We start from the raw sequence: 20,624 nt of genomic DNA, 5'->3' as shown, positions 1-20,624 counted from the left end.
CCTGCTGGGAATACAGCCTGTGAATTGTTCCCAATACTGCCTCCCTGTCGGAGGGAGACGTTGGTAAAGCAGACTTCAGGAACTTGTGAGGGGGAGACGTCTCGAATTTCCAATGTACACCTGGGATACTACGTGTAGGATCCAGGAGTCCACTTGTGAGTGAGCCCACTGCGTGCTGAAACTCTTGAGATGACCCCCTACCGCACCTGAGTCCGCTTGTACGGCCCCAGCGTCATGCTGCGGACTTGGCAGAAGCTGTGGAGGGCTTCTGTTCCTGGGAATGGGCTGCCTGCTGCAGTCTTCTTCCCTTTCCTCTACCCCTGGGCAGATATGACTGGCCCTTTTGCCCGCCTGCCCTTATGGGGACGAAAGGACTGAGACTGAAAAGACTGTGTCCTTTTCTGCTGAGATGTGACTTGGGGTAACAAAAGGTGGATTTTTCAGCTGTTGCCATGGCCACCAGGTCCGATGGACCGCCCCTTTATACGGCAATACTTCCATGTGCCGTCTGGAATCTGCATCACCTGACCACTGTCGTCTGGCAGATATGGACATCACATTTACTCTTGATGCCAGAATGCAAATATCCCTCTGCGCATCTCGCATATATAGAAATGCATCCTTAAAATGCTCTATAGTCAATAAAATCTTGTCCCTGTCAAGGGTATCAATATTTTCAGTCAGGAAATCCGACCAAGCCCCCTCAGCGCTGCACATCCAGGCTGAGGCGATTGCTGGTCGTAGTATAACACCAGTATATGTGTATATACTTTTAGGATATTTTTCAGCTTCCTATCAGCTGGCTCCTTGAGGGCTGCCGTATCTGGAGACGGTAACGCCACTTGTTTTTATAAGCGTGTGAGCGCCTTATTCACCCTAAGGTGTGTTTCCCAACTCGCCCTAACTTCTGGCGGGAAAGGGTATACCGCCAATAATTTTCTATCGGAGGAAACCCACGTATCATCACACACTTCATTTAATTTATCTGATTCAGGAAAAACTACAAGTAGTTTATTCACACCCTACATAATACCCTTATTTGTGGTACTTGTAGTATCAGAAATATGTAACACCTCCTTCATTGCCCTTAACATGAAACGTGTGGCCCTAAAGGAAAATATGTTTGTTTCTTCACCGTCGACACTGGAGTCAGTGTCCGTGTCTGTGTCGACCGACTGAGGTAAATGGGCGTTTTTACAAGCCCCTGACGGTGTCTGAGACGCCTGGACAGGTACTAATTTGTTTGCCGGCCGTCTCATGTCGTCAACCGACCTTGCAGCGTGTTGACATTATCACGTAATTCCTAAATAAGCCATCCATTCCAGTGTCGACTCCCTAGAGAGTGACATCACCAATACAGGCAATTTGCTCCGCCTCCTCACCAACATCGTCCTCCTACATGTCGACACACACGTACCGACACACAGCACACACACAGGGAATGCTCTGACAGAGGACAGGACCCCACTAGCCCTTTGGGGAGACAGAGGGAGAGTTTGCCAGCACACACCAAAAACGCTATAATTATACAGGGACAACCCCTTATACAAGTGTTTTCCCTTATAGCATTTTTATATATGTAATCATATCGCCAAATAAGTGCCCCCCCTCTCTGTTTTAACCCTGTTTCTGTAGTGCAGTGCAGGGGAGAGCCTGGGAGCCTTCCTCACAGCAGAGCTGAGCAGGAAAATGGCGCCGTGTGCTGAGGAGAATAGGCCCCGCCCCCTTTTCGGCGGGCTCTTCTCCCGGAGTTTGTGAGATCTGGCAGGGGTTAAATACCTCCATATAGTCTCAAGGGCTATATGTGATGTATTTTAGCCATAAAAAGGTATTATACATTGCTGCCCAGGGCGCCCCCCCCAGCGCCCTGCACCCTCAGTGACAGTTGGTGACTGTTGGTGAAGTGTGCTGACAACAATGGCGCACAGCTGCAGTGCTGTGCGCTACCTTATGAAGACTGAAAGTCTTCTGCCGCCTGTTTCTGAACCTCTGGACCTCTTCAACTTCGGCATCTGCAAGGGGGGTCGGCGGCACGGCTCCGGGACGAACCCCAGGGTGAGACCTGTGTTCCGACTCCCTCTGGAGCTAATGGTGTCCAGTAGCCTAAGAAGCAAATCCATCCTGCACGCAGGTGAGTTTTCTTCTCTCCCCTAAGTCCCTCGTAGCAGTGAGCCTGTTGCCAGCAGGACTCACTGAAAATAAAAAACCTAACTTAAACTTTTATTCTAAGCAGCTCAGGAGAGCCACCTAGATTGCACCCTTCTCGTCGGGCACAAAAATCTAACTGAGGCTTGGGGGAGGGTCATAGGGGGAGGAGCCAGTGCACACCACCTGATCCTAAAGCTTTTATTATTGTGCCCTGTCTCCTGCGGAGCCGCTATATCCCCATGGTCCTGACGGAGTCCCCAGCATCCACTAGGACGTCAGAGAAATAGCCAATATTACCTTTTACTGGGGCCCCATCCATAATTTCATATTTTGCAACCGTTTCGGTCTCAGTTGTAGTACTAGGTCCTGTGAAAAATCATAAATTATTCATTTGAAACATTCATTACAGATACCTTCATGTACAAGTAACATAAGTAGGATGCAGAACACCATTCACACGTGATTGTGAGGACGAATGCCAAGCATTGCAAAGCATAAAACATCACCCATGATATACATTCAAGTGCTGCCCCCTTGCCTGACCATTGGCAGCTGTGCTGGCGGACAGAAAACAGAGGGATGGCACATTGCATGTACAGCAAAATATCCACATTCCAAATGCAACCAAATACAGGCCTGCATACAGAATCAGACCTTATATGTCTAACAAACTTCCAGTAGGCAGAAAAGACAACCACGCAGAAGTGAAAGCCCTTCGGAAAATTCAGGGATGAACATTACATGGAAACAAACTTCCAAATTGCACCAAATTGACCCAATTACCATGGCACAGACTTTGCAATTTAACCGGGCCCAACTAATCCTAAATACCGAGTACATTAAATGCGAAGACGCAAAATTAAGAAAATTGCATAGCACGGGATCGTGCCATATGTCTTGTGAAATTTGGTGCAAAAAGGATAGGTGTACAAGTACACATCTGTATCTCAATTATAAAAGTCATGTAACAACACAGAGGAGATAGAGTTCTTACCTATTCCAGTAATTTCCTTTTTTATCAACTGTAATTCCATGTGCTGGATTTTTATTCTAACCAACAGGAAGTAAATTTTCCCAACAATAACATCTTTTAAGTGGTACCTTTGACACAACAGGAGACAGTAAGGGTTAAATTTCAATAAACCATAACACGTGATGCCATGAACTTAAACTGAGGAATATTATAACTATATAAAATAAGCTAATAAACAAAAAAGGCAAGCATGGTAGATCAATATTTAAAGTGTCAGAATAATGTAAAGTAGCTTCAGAGATACAGGTTTTCAGAGGGAAAAAAAACCAATTCTGTTCAGAATTAACTACTGTTTATTTCATGTTAGGTAGACAATACACTCAGATTCCTTGTCTGGCACTTCAAAACACTCATGTCTCCACCAGGGGGCAATATTTTGTATTTATATGACTTTCAGAAATCTAATAAAATAATGGATAGACAAACTTTACTGCTACTTGTTGAAGTCAGACCTATTCAGAATTTCAACCAATTCATGTTCATCTTCAGCAGAGGATAGCTCTTCATATAGTTAAATTAACATTCCCTTCATGATCAACAGAAGCACTCACTTAGATTTATTATATTCAAATTCTATGTGCAAACAGTCCTCTATTCCAACTTCCATTTTGATGGAGTTGTTGACATCTGGATATGTGGCAAGTTGGTGAACTAGTAAGTCATACTCCTTTACCAAGTCTGTCAGGCGCCTCACTATCGTCACTTTGAGGAAGTACCTGGAAGAGCAAAACAAACCAGTTATCAGTAATCTGCTTACCCCGCATCTTTCAGCAGAGAGAAGCAGAACACTGTGCTGTAATGATGAACCTCATGGACTCACAGTGCTGCCATGTAGGTTTTTGTACTGCAATGGAATGCCAGCTTCGGTCCTTTCAGTAATATAAAAAAACAAAAAGACATATCCTAATCAATGCTTAAACCAAAAGGATGACAACACACCTCAATCGAACGTTTGAACCTATGTAGGATTCGTAAGGTTTCTCAACTTGCATGAATTCAAAGTCATAATTTCTGCTTTGTGTCAATTCCCCAGGTAGAGCCAATTCTTTCACCAGGTTTACAAACTCGTGTGTATTGCTTTTGTCATTGAAAAGTTCTAGAAAAACAAAATAGTAAATTAGGCTAATTAGTATTAAGAAAATAAAAATCTGAGATTGCTCGTTTAAGTGACTCTTATATTTATTTATTTTTCATTCATGTATAAGGCATTTTTCAGATGTGTCACCTACTTGCTTAATATGTAAACCAAACAAACACACATATATATTTAAACATAGATTTTGATGGCAAATAAGAACCTCTTCGCCCATCTAGTCTGCCCTTTTTAATTTCTCCTTCTGATAACTTCAACCCTATTTATTCCATAGGTCTTTGTAAAGATATCCTTATGTCTACCCCAAGCATGTTTAAAATTGCTCTGTCTCAGCCTCTACCAGTTCTGATGGGAGGCTATTCCACTTATCCACTACCCTTTCTGTAAAGTAATTTTTCCTCAAATTTCCCCTGAACCTACGTCCCTCTAGTTTCAGTGCATGTCCTCGTGTTCTAATACTTCTCTTCCTTTGAAGAATGTTTCCCTTCTGTAACTTAATACCCTTAATATATTTGAAAGTCTCTATCATGTACCCCCTTTCCCTTCTCCAAACTATACATACTATATTAAGATCCTTTAGCCTTTCCAGCTAAGTTTTGGGATGTAGGCTATGCACCATTTTAGTTGCCCTTCTTTGTACAGTCTCTAATGTATTTATATCCTTCTGGAGATACGGCCTCCAGAACTGAACCTAGTGTTCTAGATGAGGCAGTACCAATGACCTATACAGTGGCATTATTACTTCTTTTTTTTTTTCTCCTACCAGTTCCACTCCCTATGAAACCAAGCATCCGACTTGACTTGCTAATTGCTATGTTACATTGCTTCCCTGCCTTCAAGTCACCTGAAATGGTGACTCCTAGATGCCTTTCCTCCTCAGTTTCCATTATAGTGACATTAATACTATATTTAGCCTTTGAGTTTTTGAGACCCAAGTGCACGATTTAGCATTTTTTGACATTTAACTGTAGTTGCCTATCTCTTGACCATTTCTCTAGTTCAGGCCTGGCCAACTGGTGGCTCTCCAACTATTGTGAAACTACAAATTCCAGCATGTCCTGCCACAGTTTTACTATTAGGTAACGCTAAAACTCGGGTAGGGCATGCTGGGATGTGTAGCTTCACAACAGCTGGCGAGCCACAGGTTGGCCAGGCCTGCTCTAGTTTAACTAGATTCTCAAACATTTGTTTTACCCCTCCTGGTGTGTCTACCTTGTTGCATACCTTTGTGTCATCTGCAATATGGCATACTTTCCCTTCAACACCAATTGAAATGTCACAAAAAAAATCATAAAAAAAAAAGAAAAAAAAAAAAGAACTGTCCCCGGCGTCTATCGGGAGCACGTATACCCACGGTAATCAAAATTGGGCGTGAGGACCCCAAGTGTTTTTTTTATGGTGAAAACCTAGTTCCCAATTAAATCCCCCCCCCCCCCCATGTATGTTAGAGAACAAAGGAGGACAGTCAATTGTGGGCAATAGGACTCTGAACATCACTGCAATTCTCGGTAGCACACATAATTGCCCAGTAGCTGGACAATATTTGTTTTCCTGCGCTCTTTTATGGTGTATGAGGAAAATGAGCGTTGGTGCTGGCCAAGATGTGAACACTGCAGTTATATAAGCGACACTGGTACTGGTGTTACATAGTATCATTACAAATATGTATAACATATGAATGCCAGGCTTACCAATTTGTCCCACAAACTCAATTCGAATTCCTTGATGTTCTAGTCTTTTACCAGGCTGCTTGAAAACAATGTTGACCTATACAGATATAAAGCAAGATGGTGAGAAATGTTTAAGTGCATCTCATCTTTCTTATGGTGTGTACACACGGTGAGATTTTTTCTTACGATTTTGACTATATAGTCAAAATCGTAAGAAAAGTTAGTGTAGATCGCAAGGTGAAAGTCACCTTGCGATCCCGATTCGATGCCGATGCATGGTCGGCATCGCAAGAATAGTCAAAATTGACTTGCCAGCACAGTCTCTCTCTATAGAAGAGATAGCCAAAATTGACACTTAGCCAAAATCGCAGTCAGTATCACAAGCATATAATGAGTGTGCTTGCGATACTGACTATGTGCCGACCTAGCCCCTGTCGCATAGTGAGAATCGGGCATAGGCCGATTCTTACCGTGTGTATGGGCCGATAGCCATATCAATTTAATATAGAAAAGACAACTGTAGTCACACATATATACGCTTTATGGACAACTTTGCTGCAAGTAAAAGTCTACACACACACCAAAACACACACACACACACACACACACACACACACACACACACACACACACACACACACACACACAACAGAACACTGATTTGGTCTCTGGCAGCACAACTTTGCCTTAGGAGGGTGGTCACACTAGAGCTTTAAACACAAGTACAGCTTTCCAGATAGAAGGGCAATACTGTTCATGGAACATAATCAGCTCCATGCTAACAGGTTGACGTGAAGGGAAGGAGGGTGGGGTGAATTGTGAAGAGAGTCTACCCCAGCAACCAATCAGATTCTACTTAACATGTATCTAGCTGCTTCTAGAAGATAATAGATAGAATCTGATTGGTTGCTATGGGCAACATTACCAGTTCTAAAAAACTCCCACCTCAGTAAATTTACCCCATAGACTCCAGAATAGTAGATGAACATCGAACCCTGTAGATGAAAGATATCTGCAATATGATTTTTCCATCTTTACCAACTTGAGTTGTAGCGGACCAAGATCAAAGCTAATATTTACAAAGGAGTAGTGATCACCGCTTGCTAATATAGATACTGTTACTAATCAGGATTCTACATACACTACCAATCAAGCTTTAGAACATTTTTTCAGCTTTTATTGCAAGTTATGAAGTTTAACGTCTCAATGTTATCTAAAATTAAAGCACAGAACAAAAACAGTTGGAGATTAAAAAAAAAAATAAGATTTTACTCACCGGTAAATCTATTTCTCGTAGTCCGTAGTGGATGCTGGGGACTCCGTAAGGACCATGGGGAATAGACGGGCTCCGCAGGAGACTGGGCACTCTAAGAAAGATTTAGTACTACTGGTGTGCACTGGCTCCTCCCTCTATGCCCCTCCTCCAGACCTCAGTTAAGGAAACTGTGCCCGGAAGAGCTGACATTACAAGGAAAGGATTTTGGAATCCAGGGTAAAACTCATACCAGCCACACCAATCATACCGTATAACTTGTGATAAACTTACCCAGTCAACAGTATGAACAACAGAGCATCAAACAATGGATGCCAACATAGCATAACCCTTATTTAAGCAATAACTATATACAAGTATTTCAGAAGAAGTCCGCACTTGGGACGGGCGCCCAGCATCCACTACGGACTACGAGAAATAGATTTACCGGTGCGTAAAATCTTATTTTCTCTAACGTCCTAGTGGATGCTGGGGACTCCGTAAGGACCATGGGGATTATACCAAAGCTCCCAAACGGGCGGGAGAGTGCGGATGACTCTGCAGCACCGAATGAGCAAACACAAGGTCCTCCTCAGCCAGGGTATCAAACTTGTAGAACTTAGCAAATGTGTTTGAACCTGACCAAGTAGCTGCTCGGCAAAGCTGTAATGCCGAGACCCTCGGGCAGCCGCCCAAGAAGAGCCCACTTACCTTGTGGAATGGGCTTTCACGGATTTTGGATGCGGCAATCCAGCCTCAGAATGAGCCTGCTGAATCGTGTTACAGATCCAGCGAGCAACGGTTTGCTTTGAAGCAGGAGCACCCAGCTTGTTGGATGCATACAGGATAAACAGCGATTCAGTCTTCCCGACTCCAGCCGTCCTGGCTACATAGATCTTCAAAGCCCTGACTACATCAAGCAACTTGGAATCCTCCAAGTCACGAGTAGCCGCAGGCACCAAAATAGGTTGGTTCAAATGAAAAGATGACACCACCTTCGGCAGAAATTGCGGACGAGTCCGTAATTCTGCCCTGTCCAAATGGAAAACCAGATGGAGGCTTTGTCATGTAAAAGCCCCTAATTCTGACACACGCCTAGCCGAAGCTAAGGCCAATAGCATGACCACCTTCCACGTGAGATACTTTAGCTCCACGGTCTCAAGTGGCTCAAACCAGTGGGATTTCAGAAAACCCAACACCACGTTGAGATCCCAAGGTGCCACTGGTGGCACAAAAGGGGGCTGAATATGCAGCACTCCCTTAACAAACGTCTGAACTTCAGGAAGAGAAGCCAGTTCCTTTTGAAAGAAAATGGATAGGGCCGAAATCTGGACCTTTATGGACCCCAACTTCAAGCCCATAGTCACTCCAGACTGTAGGAAGTGCAGGAAACGGCCCAGCTAGAATTCCTCTGTAGGGGCCTTCCTGGCCTCACACCAGGCAACATATTTTCGCCATATACGGTGATCGTGTTTTGCTGTCACGTCCTTCCTAGCCTTTATCAGCGTAGGAATAACTTCATCCGGAATGCCTTTTTCCGCTAGGATCCTGCGTTCAACCGCCATGCCGTCAAATGCAGCCGCGGTAAGTCTTGGAACAGACAGGGCCCCTGTTGCAACAGGTCCTGTCTGAGAGGCAGAGGCCATGGGTCCTCTGTGAGCATTTCTTGCAGTTCCGGGTACCAAGTCCTTCTTGGCCAATCCGGAACAATGAGTATTGTTCTCACTCCTCTTTTTCTTATGATTCTCAGCACCTTGGGTATGAGAGGAAGAGGAGGAAACACATAGACCGACTGGAACACCCACGGTGTTACTAGTGCGTCCACAGCTATCGCCTAAGGGTCTCTTGACCTGGCGCAATACCTTTGTAGCTTTTTGTTGAGACGGGATGCCATCATGTCCACCTGTGGCAGTTCCCATCGATTTGTAATCTGAGTGAAGACTTCGTGATGAAGTCCCCACTATCCCGGGTGGAGGTCGTGCCTGCTGAGGAAGTCTGCTTCCCAATTGTCCACTCCCGGAATGAACACTGCTGACAGTGCTTGCACGTGATTCTCCGCCCAACGAAGAATCCTGCTGGCTTCCGCCATCGCCACTCTGCTTCTTGTGCCGCCCTGGCGGTTTACATGAGCCACTGCGGTGATGTTGTCTGACTGAATCAGCACCGGTTGGTTGCGAAGCAGAGGCTCCGCTTGACTCAGGGCGTTGTATATGGCCCTTAGTTCCAGGATATTTATGTGCAGACAAGCCTCCTGACTTGACCACAACCCTTGGAAGTTTCTTCCCTGAGTTACTGCCCCCCATCCTCGGAGGCTCGCATCCGTGGTCACCAGGACCCAGTCCTGTATGCCAAACCTGCGGCCCTCGAGAAGGTGAGCACTCTGCAGCCACCACAGAAGAGACACCCTGGCCCTCGGGGACAGGGTGATCAGCCGATGCATCTGAAGATGCGATCCGGACCACTTGTCCAACAGATCCCACTGAAAGATCCTCGCAATGGAACCTGCCGAAGGGAATGGCTTCGTACGATGCCACCATCTTTCCCAGGACTCGCGTGCAGTGATGCACCGACACCTGTTTCGGTTTTAAGAGGTCTCTGACTAGAGTCACGAGCTCCTGAGCCTTATCCGCCGGGAGAAACACCTTCTTCTGGTCTGTGTCCAGAATCATGCCCAGAAAGGGCAGACACGTCGTAGGAATCAGCTGCGACTTTGGGATATTCAGAATCCAGCCATACTGCTGCAACACTTCCTGAGAGTGTGCTACGCTGATCCGCAACTGCTCTCTGGACCTCGCCTTTATGAGGAGATCGTCCAAGTATGGGATAACTGTGACTCCCTGCTTTCTCAGGATCACCATCATTTCCGCCATTACCTTGGTAAATATTCTCGGTGCCGTGGAGAGCCCAAACGGCAACGTCTGGAATTGGTAATGACAGTCCTGTACCACAAATCTGAGGTACTCCTGATGAGGTGGATAAATGGGGACATGCAAGTAAGCATCCTTGATGTCCAGAGACACCATAAAATCCCCCTCTTCCAGGCTTGCAATGACCGCTCTGAGCGATTCCATTTTGAACTTGAATCTTTTCAGATAAATGTTCAGGGACTTTAAATTCAATATGGGTCTGACCGAACCGTCCGGTTTCGGTACCACAAACATTGTGGAATAGTATCCCCTTCCCTGTTGAAGGAGGGGAACCTTTACCACCACCTGCTGGAGATATAACTTGTGAATTGCCGCTAACACTACTTCCCTTTCCATGGGGGAAGCCGGCAGGGCCGATTTGAGGTAACGGTGAGGGGGCATCACTTCGAATTCCAGCTTGTATCCCTGAGACACAATCTGTATAGCCCAGGGATCCACCTGTGAGCGAACCCACTGGTGGCTGAAATTTCGGAGACGCGCCCCCACCGCTCCTGGCTCCACCTGTGGAGCCCCAGCGTCATGCGGTGGATTTAGTGGAAGCCGGGGAGGACTTCTGTTCCTGGGAACTAGCTGTATGGTGCAGCTTCTATACTCTACCCCTGCCTCTGGCAAGAAAGGATGCACCTCTGACCTTCTTGCTTCTTTGTGATCGAAAGGACTGCATTTGGTAATACGGTGCTTTCTTAGGCTGTGAGGGAATATATTGCAAAAAATTTGACTTCCCAGCCGTAGCTGCGGAAACTAGGTCCGAGAGACCGTCCCCAAACAATTCCTCACCCTTGTAAGGTAAAACCTCCATGTGCTTTTTGGAGTCGTCATCACCTGTCCATTGCCGAGTCCACAGGACCCTTCTGGCAGAAATTGACATTGCATTTATTCTAGAGCCCAGTAGGCAAATGTCCCTCTGGGCATCCCTCATATATATAGGACAGCGTCTTTTATATGCCCCAGGGTCAGTAAAATGGTATCCTTGTCTAAGGTGTCCAGTTCCTCAGACAGATTATCTGTCCATGCTGCTACAGCACTACACATCCAGGCCGACGCAATTGCCGGCCTCAGTAGAGTACCTGAATGTGTATAAACAGACTTCAGGATACTTTCCTGCTTCCTATCGGCAGGATCCTTTAGGGAGGCCGTATCCTGTGACGGCAGGGCCACCTTCTTAGATAAGCGTGTCAGAGCTTTATCTACCCTAGGGGAGGATTCCCAGCGTAACCTGTCAGTTGGCGGGAAAGGGTACGCCATAAGTAACCTTTTTTAAATCAGCACTTTCCTATCGGGGGAATCCCACGCTTTTTCACATAACTCATTTAACTCATGTGAAGGGGGAAAAGTCACCTCTTGCTTTTTCTCCCCATACATATAAACCCTCTTGTCAGAGACAGGGTTTACCTCTGATATGTGCAATACATCCTTCATTGCTATAATCATGTAGCGGATGGCTTTAGCCATTTTAGGCTGCAATTTTGCATCATCGTCATCGACACTGGAGTCCGAATCCGTGTCGATATCTGTGTCAACAATTTTGGATAGTGGGCGCTTATGAGACCCTGACGGCCTCTGCGCTGTAGGATCAGGCATGGGCTGAGACCCCGACTGTCCCAAGGCATCAGCTTTATCCAACCTTTTATGCAAGGAGTTTACATTATCATTTAACACCTTCCACATATCCAACCAATCAGGTGTCGGCGCCGTCGGCGGAGACACGTCATTCATCTGCACCTGCTCTGCTTCCACATAGCCCTACTCGTCAAACATGTCGACACACGCGTACCGACACACCACACACACAGGGGATGCTCTATATGAGGACAGGACCCCCAGAAGGTCTTTTGGAGAGACAGAGAGAGAGTATGCCAGCACACACCCCAGCGCTATATGACCCAGGAATCACACAGTAACTTAGTGTTTACCCAGTAGCTGCTGTATATATGATTAATGCGCTAAATTTATGTGCCCCCCCCCCTCTCTTTTTACCCTCTTTCTACCGTGAGTCTGCAGGGGAGAGCCTGGGGAGCTTCCTCTCAGCAGAGCTGTGGAGAGAAAATGGCGCTGGTGAGTGCTAAGGAAGAAGGCCCCGCCCCCTCAGCGGCGGGCTTCTGTCCCGCGATTTTGTGTAAAATTAATGGCGGGGCTCACGCATATTACAGTGCCCAGCTGTATATATGCTGCTTTATTGCCAGGAGGTAATCAATTGCTGCCCAGGGCGCCCCCCCCTGCGCCCTGTACCCTACAGTGACCGGAGTGTGTGGGTTAGTGTGGGCGCAATGGCGCACAGCTGCAGTGCTGTGCGCTACCTCATATGAAGACAGGAGTCTTCTGCCGCCGATTTTGACGTCTTCTTGCTTCAACCCGCCGGCTTCTGTCTTCTGGCTCTGCGAGGGGGACGGCGGAGCGGCTCCGGGAACGGACGATCAAGGTTAAGTTCCTGTGTTTGATCCCTCTGGAGCTAATGGTGTCCAGTAGCCTAAGAAGCGCAACCTAGCCGCAGTTAGTAGGTTTGCTTCTCTCCCCTCAGTCCCACGTAGCAGAGAGTCTTTTGCCATGGTCTATTCCCCATGGTCCTTACGGAGTCCCCAGCATCCACTAGGACGTTAGAGAAAAGGGCCCAGTTGTTTAACAAAACTGAATCTAAATTTTTTACTCAAAGTACAGTAGCCACTTTTTACAGATACAACCACTGAACACACTCATGGCATTCTTGCTACAATGGAAGTCAAACATGGTATGGTATGTTCTTCTGAACACTGTTGCCTAAGTTCCCACAAATGTGTTGCACTTGTAGATTGCTTTGCTTTCACCCTCCTGTCCAGTCAATCCTAAACCAGCTTGATGGGGTTTGTTTAAGTCTGGAAACAGTGTTGCCTAGTCCATGAGCTTATCGTCTTATTCCTTTCCTCGCAAGTAGTTCAGACATAGCCTGGAGGCAAGTTTTAGGTGATCATCTTGCTGTAGAATGAATAATTGACCAAACAAGCATTGATAGAGGGTATTGCATGGAACTACACAATGTTATAGTACCCCTTGTGGTTCAGGCAGCCACAGAAACTCAGAGCAACGTCAAATTGGGATCCAGCAAGAGAACCACATGCTTCCTCCTCCATGGTTTCCAGCAGGTGTCACCCACTGAGGAACCATGCTTTCGCCTACACAACGGTATACAAAAGTTCTGTGTGAAGAAAATAAGATTTTACTTACCGATAAATCTATTTCTCGTAGTCCGTAGTGGATGCTGGGACTCCGTCAGGACCATGGGGAATAGCGGCTCCGCAGGAGACAGGGCACAAAATTTAAAAGTTTGACCACTAGGTGGTGTGTACTGGCTCCTCCCCCTATGACCCTCCTCCAAGCCTCGGTTAGGATACTGTGCCCGGACGAGCGTACGCAATAAGGAAGGATTTTGAATCCCGGGTAAGACTCATACCAGCCACACCAATCACACCGTACAACTTGTGATCTGAACCCAGTTAACAGTATGACAAACGTAGGAGCCTCTGAACAGACGGCTCACAACAATAACAACCCGATTTTTTTGTAACAATAACTATGTACAAGTATTGCAGACAATCCGCACTTGGGATGGGCGCCCAGCATCCACTACGGACTACGAGAAATAGATTTATCGGTAAGTAAAATCTTATTTTCTCTGACGTCCTAGTGGATGCTGGGACTCCGTCAGGACCATGGGGATTATACCAAAGCTCCCAAACGGACGGGAGAGTGCGGATGACTCTGCAGCACCGAATGAGAGAACTCCAGGTCCTCCTTAGCCAGGGTATCAAATTTTTAGAATTTTACAAACGTGTTCTCCCCTGACCACGTAGCTGCTCGGCAGAGTTGTAATGCCGAGACCCCTCGGGCAGCCGCCCAAGATGAGCCCACCTTCCTTGTGGAATGGGCCTTGACAGATTTAGGCTGTGGCAGGCCTGCCACAGAATGTGCAAGTTGAATTGTGCTACAAATCCAACGAGCAATCGTCTGCTTAGAAGCAGGAGCACCCAGCTTGTTGGGTGCATACAGTATAAACAGCGAGTCAGATTTTCTGACTCCAGCCGTCCTTGAAATATATATTTTCAATGCTCTGACAACGTCCAGCAACTTGGAATCCTCCAAATCGCTAGTAGCCGCAGGCACCACAATAGGCTGGTTCAGGTGAAACGCTGAAACCACCTTAGGCAGAAAGTGAGGACGCGTCCGCAGTTCTGCCCTGTCCGAATGGAAAATCAGATATGGGCTTTTATACGATAAAGCCGCCAATTCTGACACTCTCCTGGCTGAAGCCAGGGCCAGTAGCATGGTTACTTTCCATGTAAGATATTTCAAATCCACCGATTTGAGTGGCTCAAACCAATGGGATTTGAGAAAATCCAAAACTACATTAAGATCCCACGGTGCCACTGGGGGCACAACCGGGGGCTGTATATGTAGTACTCCTTTTACAAAAGTCTGGACTTCAGGAACTGAAGCCAATTCTTTCTGGAAGAAAATCGACAGGGCCGAAATTTGAACCTTAATGGACCCTAATTTGAGGCCCATAGACAATCCTGTTTGCAGGAAATGTAGGAATCGACCCAGTTGAAATTCCTCCGTCGGGGCCTTCCTGGCCTCACACCACGCAACATATTTTCTCCAAATGCGGTGATAATGTTGTGCAGTCACCTCCTTCCTGGCTTTTACCAGGGTAGGGATGACCTCTTCCGGAATGCCTTTTTCCCTTAGGATTCGGCGTTCAACCGCCATGCCGTCAAACGCAGCCGCGGTAAGTCTTGGAATAGACACGGTCCCTGCTGAAGCAGGTCCCGTCTTAGAGGTAGAGGCCACGGATCTTCCGTGAGCATCTCCTGAAGTTCCGGGTACCAAGTTCTTCTTGGCCAATCCGGAGCCACGAGTATCGTTCTTACTCCCCTTTGCCGTATAATTCTCAGTACTTTTGGTATGAGAGGCAGAGGAGGAAACACATACACTGACTGGTACACCCATGGTGTTACCAGAGCGTCTACAGCTATTGCCTGAGGGTCTCTTGACCTGGCGCAATACCTGTCCAGTTTTTTGTTGAGGCGGGACGCCATCATGTCCACCATTGGTCTTTCCCAATGGACCACAATCATGTGGAAGACTTCTGGATGAAGTCCCCACTCTCCCGGGTGCAGATCGTGTCTGCTGAGGAAGTCTGCTTCCCAGTTGTCCACTCCCGGGATGAACACAGCTGACAGTGCTAACACATGATTTTCTGCCCAGCGGAGAATCCTTGCAGCTTCTGCCATTGCCCTCCTGCTTCTTGTGCCGCCCTGTCTGTTTACGTGGGCGACTGCCGTGATGTTGTCCGACTGAATCAACACCGGCTGACCCTGAAGCAGAGGTTTTGCCAGGCTTAGAGCATTGTAGATTGCTCTTAGCTCCAGTATATTTATGTGAAGAGACGTCTCCAGGCTTGACCACACGCCCTGGAAGTTTCTTCCCTGTGTGACCGCTCCCCAGCCTCTCAGGCTGGCATCCGTGGTCACTAGGACCCAGTTCTGTATGCCGAATCTGCGGCCCTCTAACAGATGAGCACTCTGCAACCACCATAGCAGAGACACTCTTGTCCTTGTGGACAATTTTATCCGCTGATGCATCTGCAGATGCGATCCGGACCATTTGTCCAGCAGATCCCACTGAAAAGTTCGTGCATGGAATCTGCCGAATGGAATCGCTTCGTAAGAAGCTACCATTTTTCCCAGGACTCTTGTGCATTGATGCACAGATACTTTTCCTGGTTTTAGGAGGTTCCTGACTAGATCGGATAACTCCCTGGCTTTCTCCTCCGGAAGAAATACCTTTTTCTGAACAGTGTCCAGAATCATCCCTAGGAACAACAGACGTGTCGTCGGGATCAGTTGGGATTTTGGAAAATTCAGAATCCACCCGTGTTGTTGGAGCACTACTTGGGTTAGTGCTACTCCGACCTCCAGCTGTTCTCTGGATCTTGCCCTTATCAGGAGATCGTCCAAGTAGGGGATAATTAAGACGCCTTCTCTTCGAAGAAGGATCATCATTTCGGCCATTACCTTGGTAAAGACCCGGGGTGCCGTGGACAATCCAAACGGCAGCGTCTGAAACTGATAATGACAGTTTTGGACCACGAACCTGAGGTACCCTTGGTGTGAAGGACAAATTGGAACATGAAGGTAAGCATCCTTGATGTCCAAGGACACCATAAAATCCCCTTCTTCCAGATTCGCTATCACTGCTCTGAGTGACTCCATCTTGAACTTGAATTTTTGTATGTACAGGTTCAGAGATTTTAGATTTAAAATCGGTCTTACCGAGCCGTCCGGCTTCGGTACCACAAATAGCGTGGAGTAATACCCCTGTCCCTGTTGTAGGAGGGGTACCTTGACTATCACCTGCTGAGAATACAGCTTGTGAATGGCCTCCAATACCGTCGCCCTGTCGGAGGGAGACGTTGGCAAAGCAGACTTTAGGAAACGGCGAGGAGGGAACTTCTCGATTTCCAACCTGTAACCCTGAGATACTACCTGCAGGATCCAGGGGTCCACCTGCGAGTGAGCCCACTGTGCGCTGAAATGTTTGAGGCGACCCCCCACCGCCCCTGAGTCTGCTTGTAAGGTCCCAGCGTCATGTTGACGCCTTTGTAGAAGCCGGGGAGGGCTTCTGCTCCTGGGAAGGAGCTGCTTGTTGCAGTCTCTTACCCTTTCCTTTGCCTCGGGGCAAATAGGAATGTCCTTTTGCTCGTTTGTTCTTATAGGAACGAAAGGACTGCGGCTGAAAAGCCTGCGGCTTTTTCTGCTGGGAGGTGACCTGGGGTAAAAAGGTGGATTTTCCGGCCGTTGCCGTGGCCACCAGATCCGATAGACCGACCCCAAATAATTCCTCCCCCTTATACGGCAATACTTCCATATGTCGTTTGGAATCCGCATCACCTGACCACTGGCGCGTCCATAAACTTCTTCTGGCAGATATGGACATCGCACTTACTCTTGATGCCAGAGTGCAAATATCTCTCTGTGCATCTCGCAGATAAAGAAATGCATCCTTTAACTGCTCTATAGTCAGTAAAATACTGTCCCTATCCAGGGTATCAATATTTTCAGACAGTGACTCCGACCAAGCCACGCCAGCACATCCAGGCTGAGGCGATTGCTGGTCTCAGTATAACACCCGTATGTGTGTATATACTTTTTAATGTATTCTCCAGCCTCCTATCAGCTGGATCCTTGAGGGCGGCCGTATCAGGAGACGGTAACGCCACTTGCTTTGATAAGCGTGTGAGCACCTTATCCACCCTAGGAAGTGTTTCCAGCGCGCCGTAACCTCTGGCGGGAAAGGGTATAATGCCAATAACTTCTTTGAAATTAGCAGTTTTCTATCTGGGGTAACCCACGCTTCATCACACACTTCATTCAGTTCCTCTGATTCAGGAAAAACTATCGGTAGTTTTTTCACGCCCCACATAATACCCCTTTTTGTGGTACTTGCAGTATCAGAGATATGCAAAGCCTCCTTCATTGCCGTGATCATATAACGTGTGGCCCTACTGGAAAATACGTTTGTTTCTTCACCGTCGACACTGGATTCAGTGTCAGTGTCTGAGGTAAAGGGCGTTTTACAGCCCCTGACGGTGTCTGAGACGCCTGGACTGTCTCATGTCGTCAACCGACTTTTGTAGCGTGCTGACACTATCCCGTAATTCCATAAACAAAGCCATCCATTCTGGTGTCGACTCCCTAGGGGGTGACATCACCATTACAGGCAATTGCTCCGCCTCCACGCCAACATCGTCCTCATACATGTCGACACACACGTACCGACACACAGCAGACACACAGGGAATGCTCTGATAGAAGACAGGACCCCACTAGCCCTTTGGGGAGACAGAGGGAGAGTTTGCCAGCACACACCCAAGCGCTATAAATATATATAGGGACAACCTTAAAAAGTGTGTTCCCTTTATAGCAGCTCAATATTATAAATATCGCCAATAAGTGCCCCCCCTCTCTGTTTTTACCCTGTTTCTGTAGTGCGGTGCAGGGGAGAGTCCTGGGAGCCTTCCTCGCAGCGGAGCTGGGCAGGAAAATGGTGCTGTGTGCTGAGGAGAATAGGCCCCGCCCCCTTTTCGGCGGGCTTCTTCTCCCGGTTTTTTTGGAACCTGGCAGGGGTTAAATACATCCATATAGCCCCAGGGGCTATATGTGATATATTTTAGCCAGAATAGGTATATTACATTGCTGCCCAGGGCGCCCCCCCCAGCGCCCTGCACCCTCAGTGACCGCTGGTGTGAAGTGTGCGGAGAGCAATGGCGCACAGCTGCAGTGCTGTGCGCTACCTCATGAAGACTGAGACGTCTTCTGCCGCCGGTTTCTGGACCTCTTCTCTATTCGGCATCTGCAAGGGGGTCGGCGGAGCGGCTCCGGTGACCCATCCAGGCTGTACCTGTGATCGTCCCTCTGGAGCTAGTGTCCAGTAGCCTAAGAAGCAAATCCATCCTGCACGCAGGTGAGTTCACTTCTTCTCCCCTAAGTCCCTCGTTGCAGTGAGCCTGTTGCCAGCAGGACTCACTGAAAATAAAAAACCTAACAAACTTTTTCTAAGCAGCTCTTTAGGAGAGCCACCTAGATTGCACCCTGCTCGGACGGGCACAAAAACCTAACTGAGGCTTGGAGGAGGGTCATAGGGGGAGTAGCCAGTACACACCACCTAGTGGTCAAACTTTTAAATTTTGTGCCCCGTCTCCTGCGGAGCCGCTATTCCCCATGGTCCTGACGGAGTCCCAGCATCCACTAGGACGTCAGAGAAACAAAGATTTAAAATTTGGACTGATCTGTCTACAAGACCTCCTTCTAGTCATCAGTAGTCCAATTGCAGTAGTCATGGTCCAGGAAAGCCTCTTTATATTATTGTGCCATCTTAGCAATGGCCACTCAATCTGTCAAAGCTGCAGCTTGAAGTGTTCCCTTCACAGTTGAAACGGACGCTTGCTTACTTCAACCAGTTTTAGTATGAGCTTGAAGCGGTTATCTTGTGAGCTGCTTATCACCCAAACTGCTGATTCTCAGAAAATTGTCTTATGACTCTGTTGAGGCTTTAGACCACGTCCTGTCAGAGTTCCAACCATATTTCAATTTAAAATCCTTAGCTCAACACACAGGGTTTATGCTTGTCGCAATCAGGGATGCATTCAGGCCTTACTCATTACTTGACCCACTTCCAGTCCTGCCCCCTCTTTTGGACCCTACACAATGGGACGTATCCAGTTTACCCCTCTATGCTTCCCCTACACACCTCTATACTGCTCTACACTCAATGGCATCTTTCATAAAGTGTCTACTATGTGCGGATATTAAATTGTGTTTTAGGTCTGGAAATTTGAGGCAAGCACTCTCTTAAGCCTTCTGAATATTATAATGGTGGTAACTTTGGTAGCTGAAATAAGGAGAAGTAAACCAATGTAAAATAGGGAAGCCCTGTACTGGCCGCTATGCGTTGGGGCCAAGCATGCCTCCTAATTATTGTGTATGCCTTCCCCTCACAGCCAGCTGAGAAGCAGAGACTTTACACTGCAGCGCTGAGCAGTGAGAACCATCCAGCGGGAGTACGCCCCTGTGCAGCAACTTGCCTTCACAGGCAGCTGTCGTACACTAAAAGCAAGCCGCTCGTAAAGATACAACGGAGCCCACGGCCTGAGTGTAATACAAAGTGGCTGTCTGGCTACAGACACAGCTCACCTAACCCCCTACCAAGAGCAGAGCAGCATCAGTAAAGAAAGACTGACACCATGGTGGCTGTACAGGGAGCGACCGCCCTGTTCGCCACCCCCTGAATCCGACCACTGTTCGCTACGTAGGTGAAAGGATAGTTACTCAATGTGTGACCCTAACTGCTAAACATGGAGGTGGAAGTGTGAAATCTGGGGCCCATTTGCTAAATCCAGAGGATGCAACATGCACAGAGTGACTGGCACCCTGAATAAAAATGCATAGTTGTCCAAGGGTTAATACTACAGCAAGATAATTACCCAAAATATACCTCCAGATTATGTCAAAACTACCTTTGAGGAAAAAATCCAAATGGTCAGATCATGGAATGGTCAACGCTGTCTCCAGCCATAAACCCCATTAAGCTAATTTGAGATGAACTGGACAAAAGGGTGAAAGCAAAGCAAGTGTTGGGAATAACTTCCTGAACAATATTTTATTTCCATTGTAGAAAGAATGCCACGAGTGTGTTCGGCGGTTATATCTTCCAAAAGGTGGCTACTTTTAAGAGTCAAAACTTTAGATTTGATGCCCTTTGGCTAACAAAAGTGCTAAGGACGAGTGGTACTTGTCCTCAGACTATACCTCAAAGCACTGTAGGAGTCAAACGGGAGAAAAAAAAAGTTACATAGTAGTTCTCCACGTCTAGTATCTGCCACTGTGAACTTAAGCATGATGACATCATTAAGCCCACTCATCTCCACCAGATTACTCTATATGTAAAAACAAGACAATTAGGGGAGGGT

At 47.2% G+C, this 20,624-nt stretch overlaps 1 protein-coding gene across 1 annotated transcript in view; it reads right to left on the bottom strand.

Moving 5' to 3' along the window:
- Nucleotides 1-20,624, bottom strand: part of VPS26A (VPS26 retromer complex component A) — a 97,314-nt gene that overhangs the window by 64,246 nt on the left and 12,444 nt on the right. The window contains exons 3-7 of the mRNA XM_063961573.1: nucleotides 5,966-6,041; nucleotides 4,121-4,277; nucleotides 3,733-3,897; nucleotides 3,143-3,249; nucleotides 2,446-2,514 (exon numbers count right to left, since the gene is read on the bottom strand). Of these exons, the coding sequence (XP_063817643.1) occupies nucleotides 2,446-2,514; nucleotides 3,143-3,249; nucleotides 3,733-3,897; nucleotides 4,121-4,277; nucleotides 5,966-6,041 (574 nt within the window). The remainder of the gene's footprint in view (nucleotides 1-2,445; nucleotides 2,515-3,142; nucleotides 3,250-3,732; nucleotides 3,898-4,120; nucleotides 4,278-5,965; nucleotides 6,042-20,624) is intronic.

Source organism: Pseudophryne corroboree, chromosome 3, assembly GCF_028390025.1.
Source record: "Pseudophryne corroboree isolate aPseCor3 chromosome 3, aPseCor3.hap2, whole genome shotgun sequence".
Taxonomy (NCBI): Eukaryota; Metazoa; Chordata; class Amphibia; order Anura; family Myobatrachidae; genus Pseudophryne; species Pseudophryne corroboree.
The sequence above is the reverse complement of the archived record's forward strand: the minus strand, read 5'-3'. Positions and strand labels throughout refer to the sequence as shown.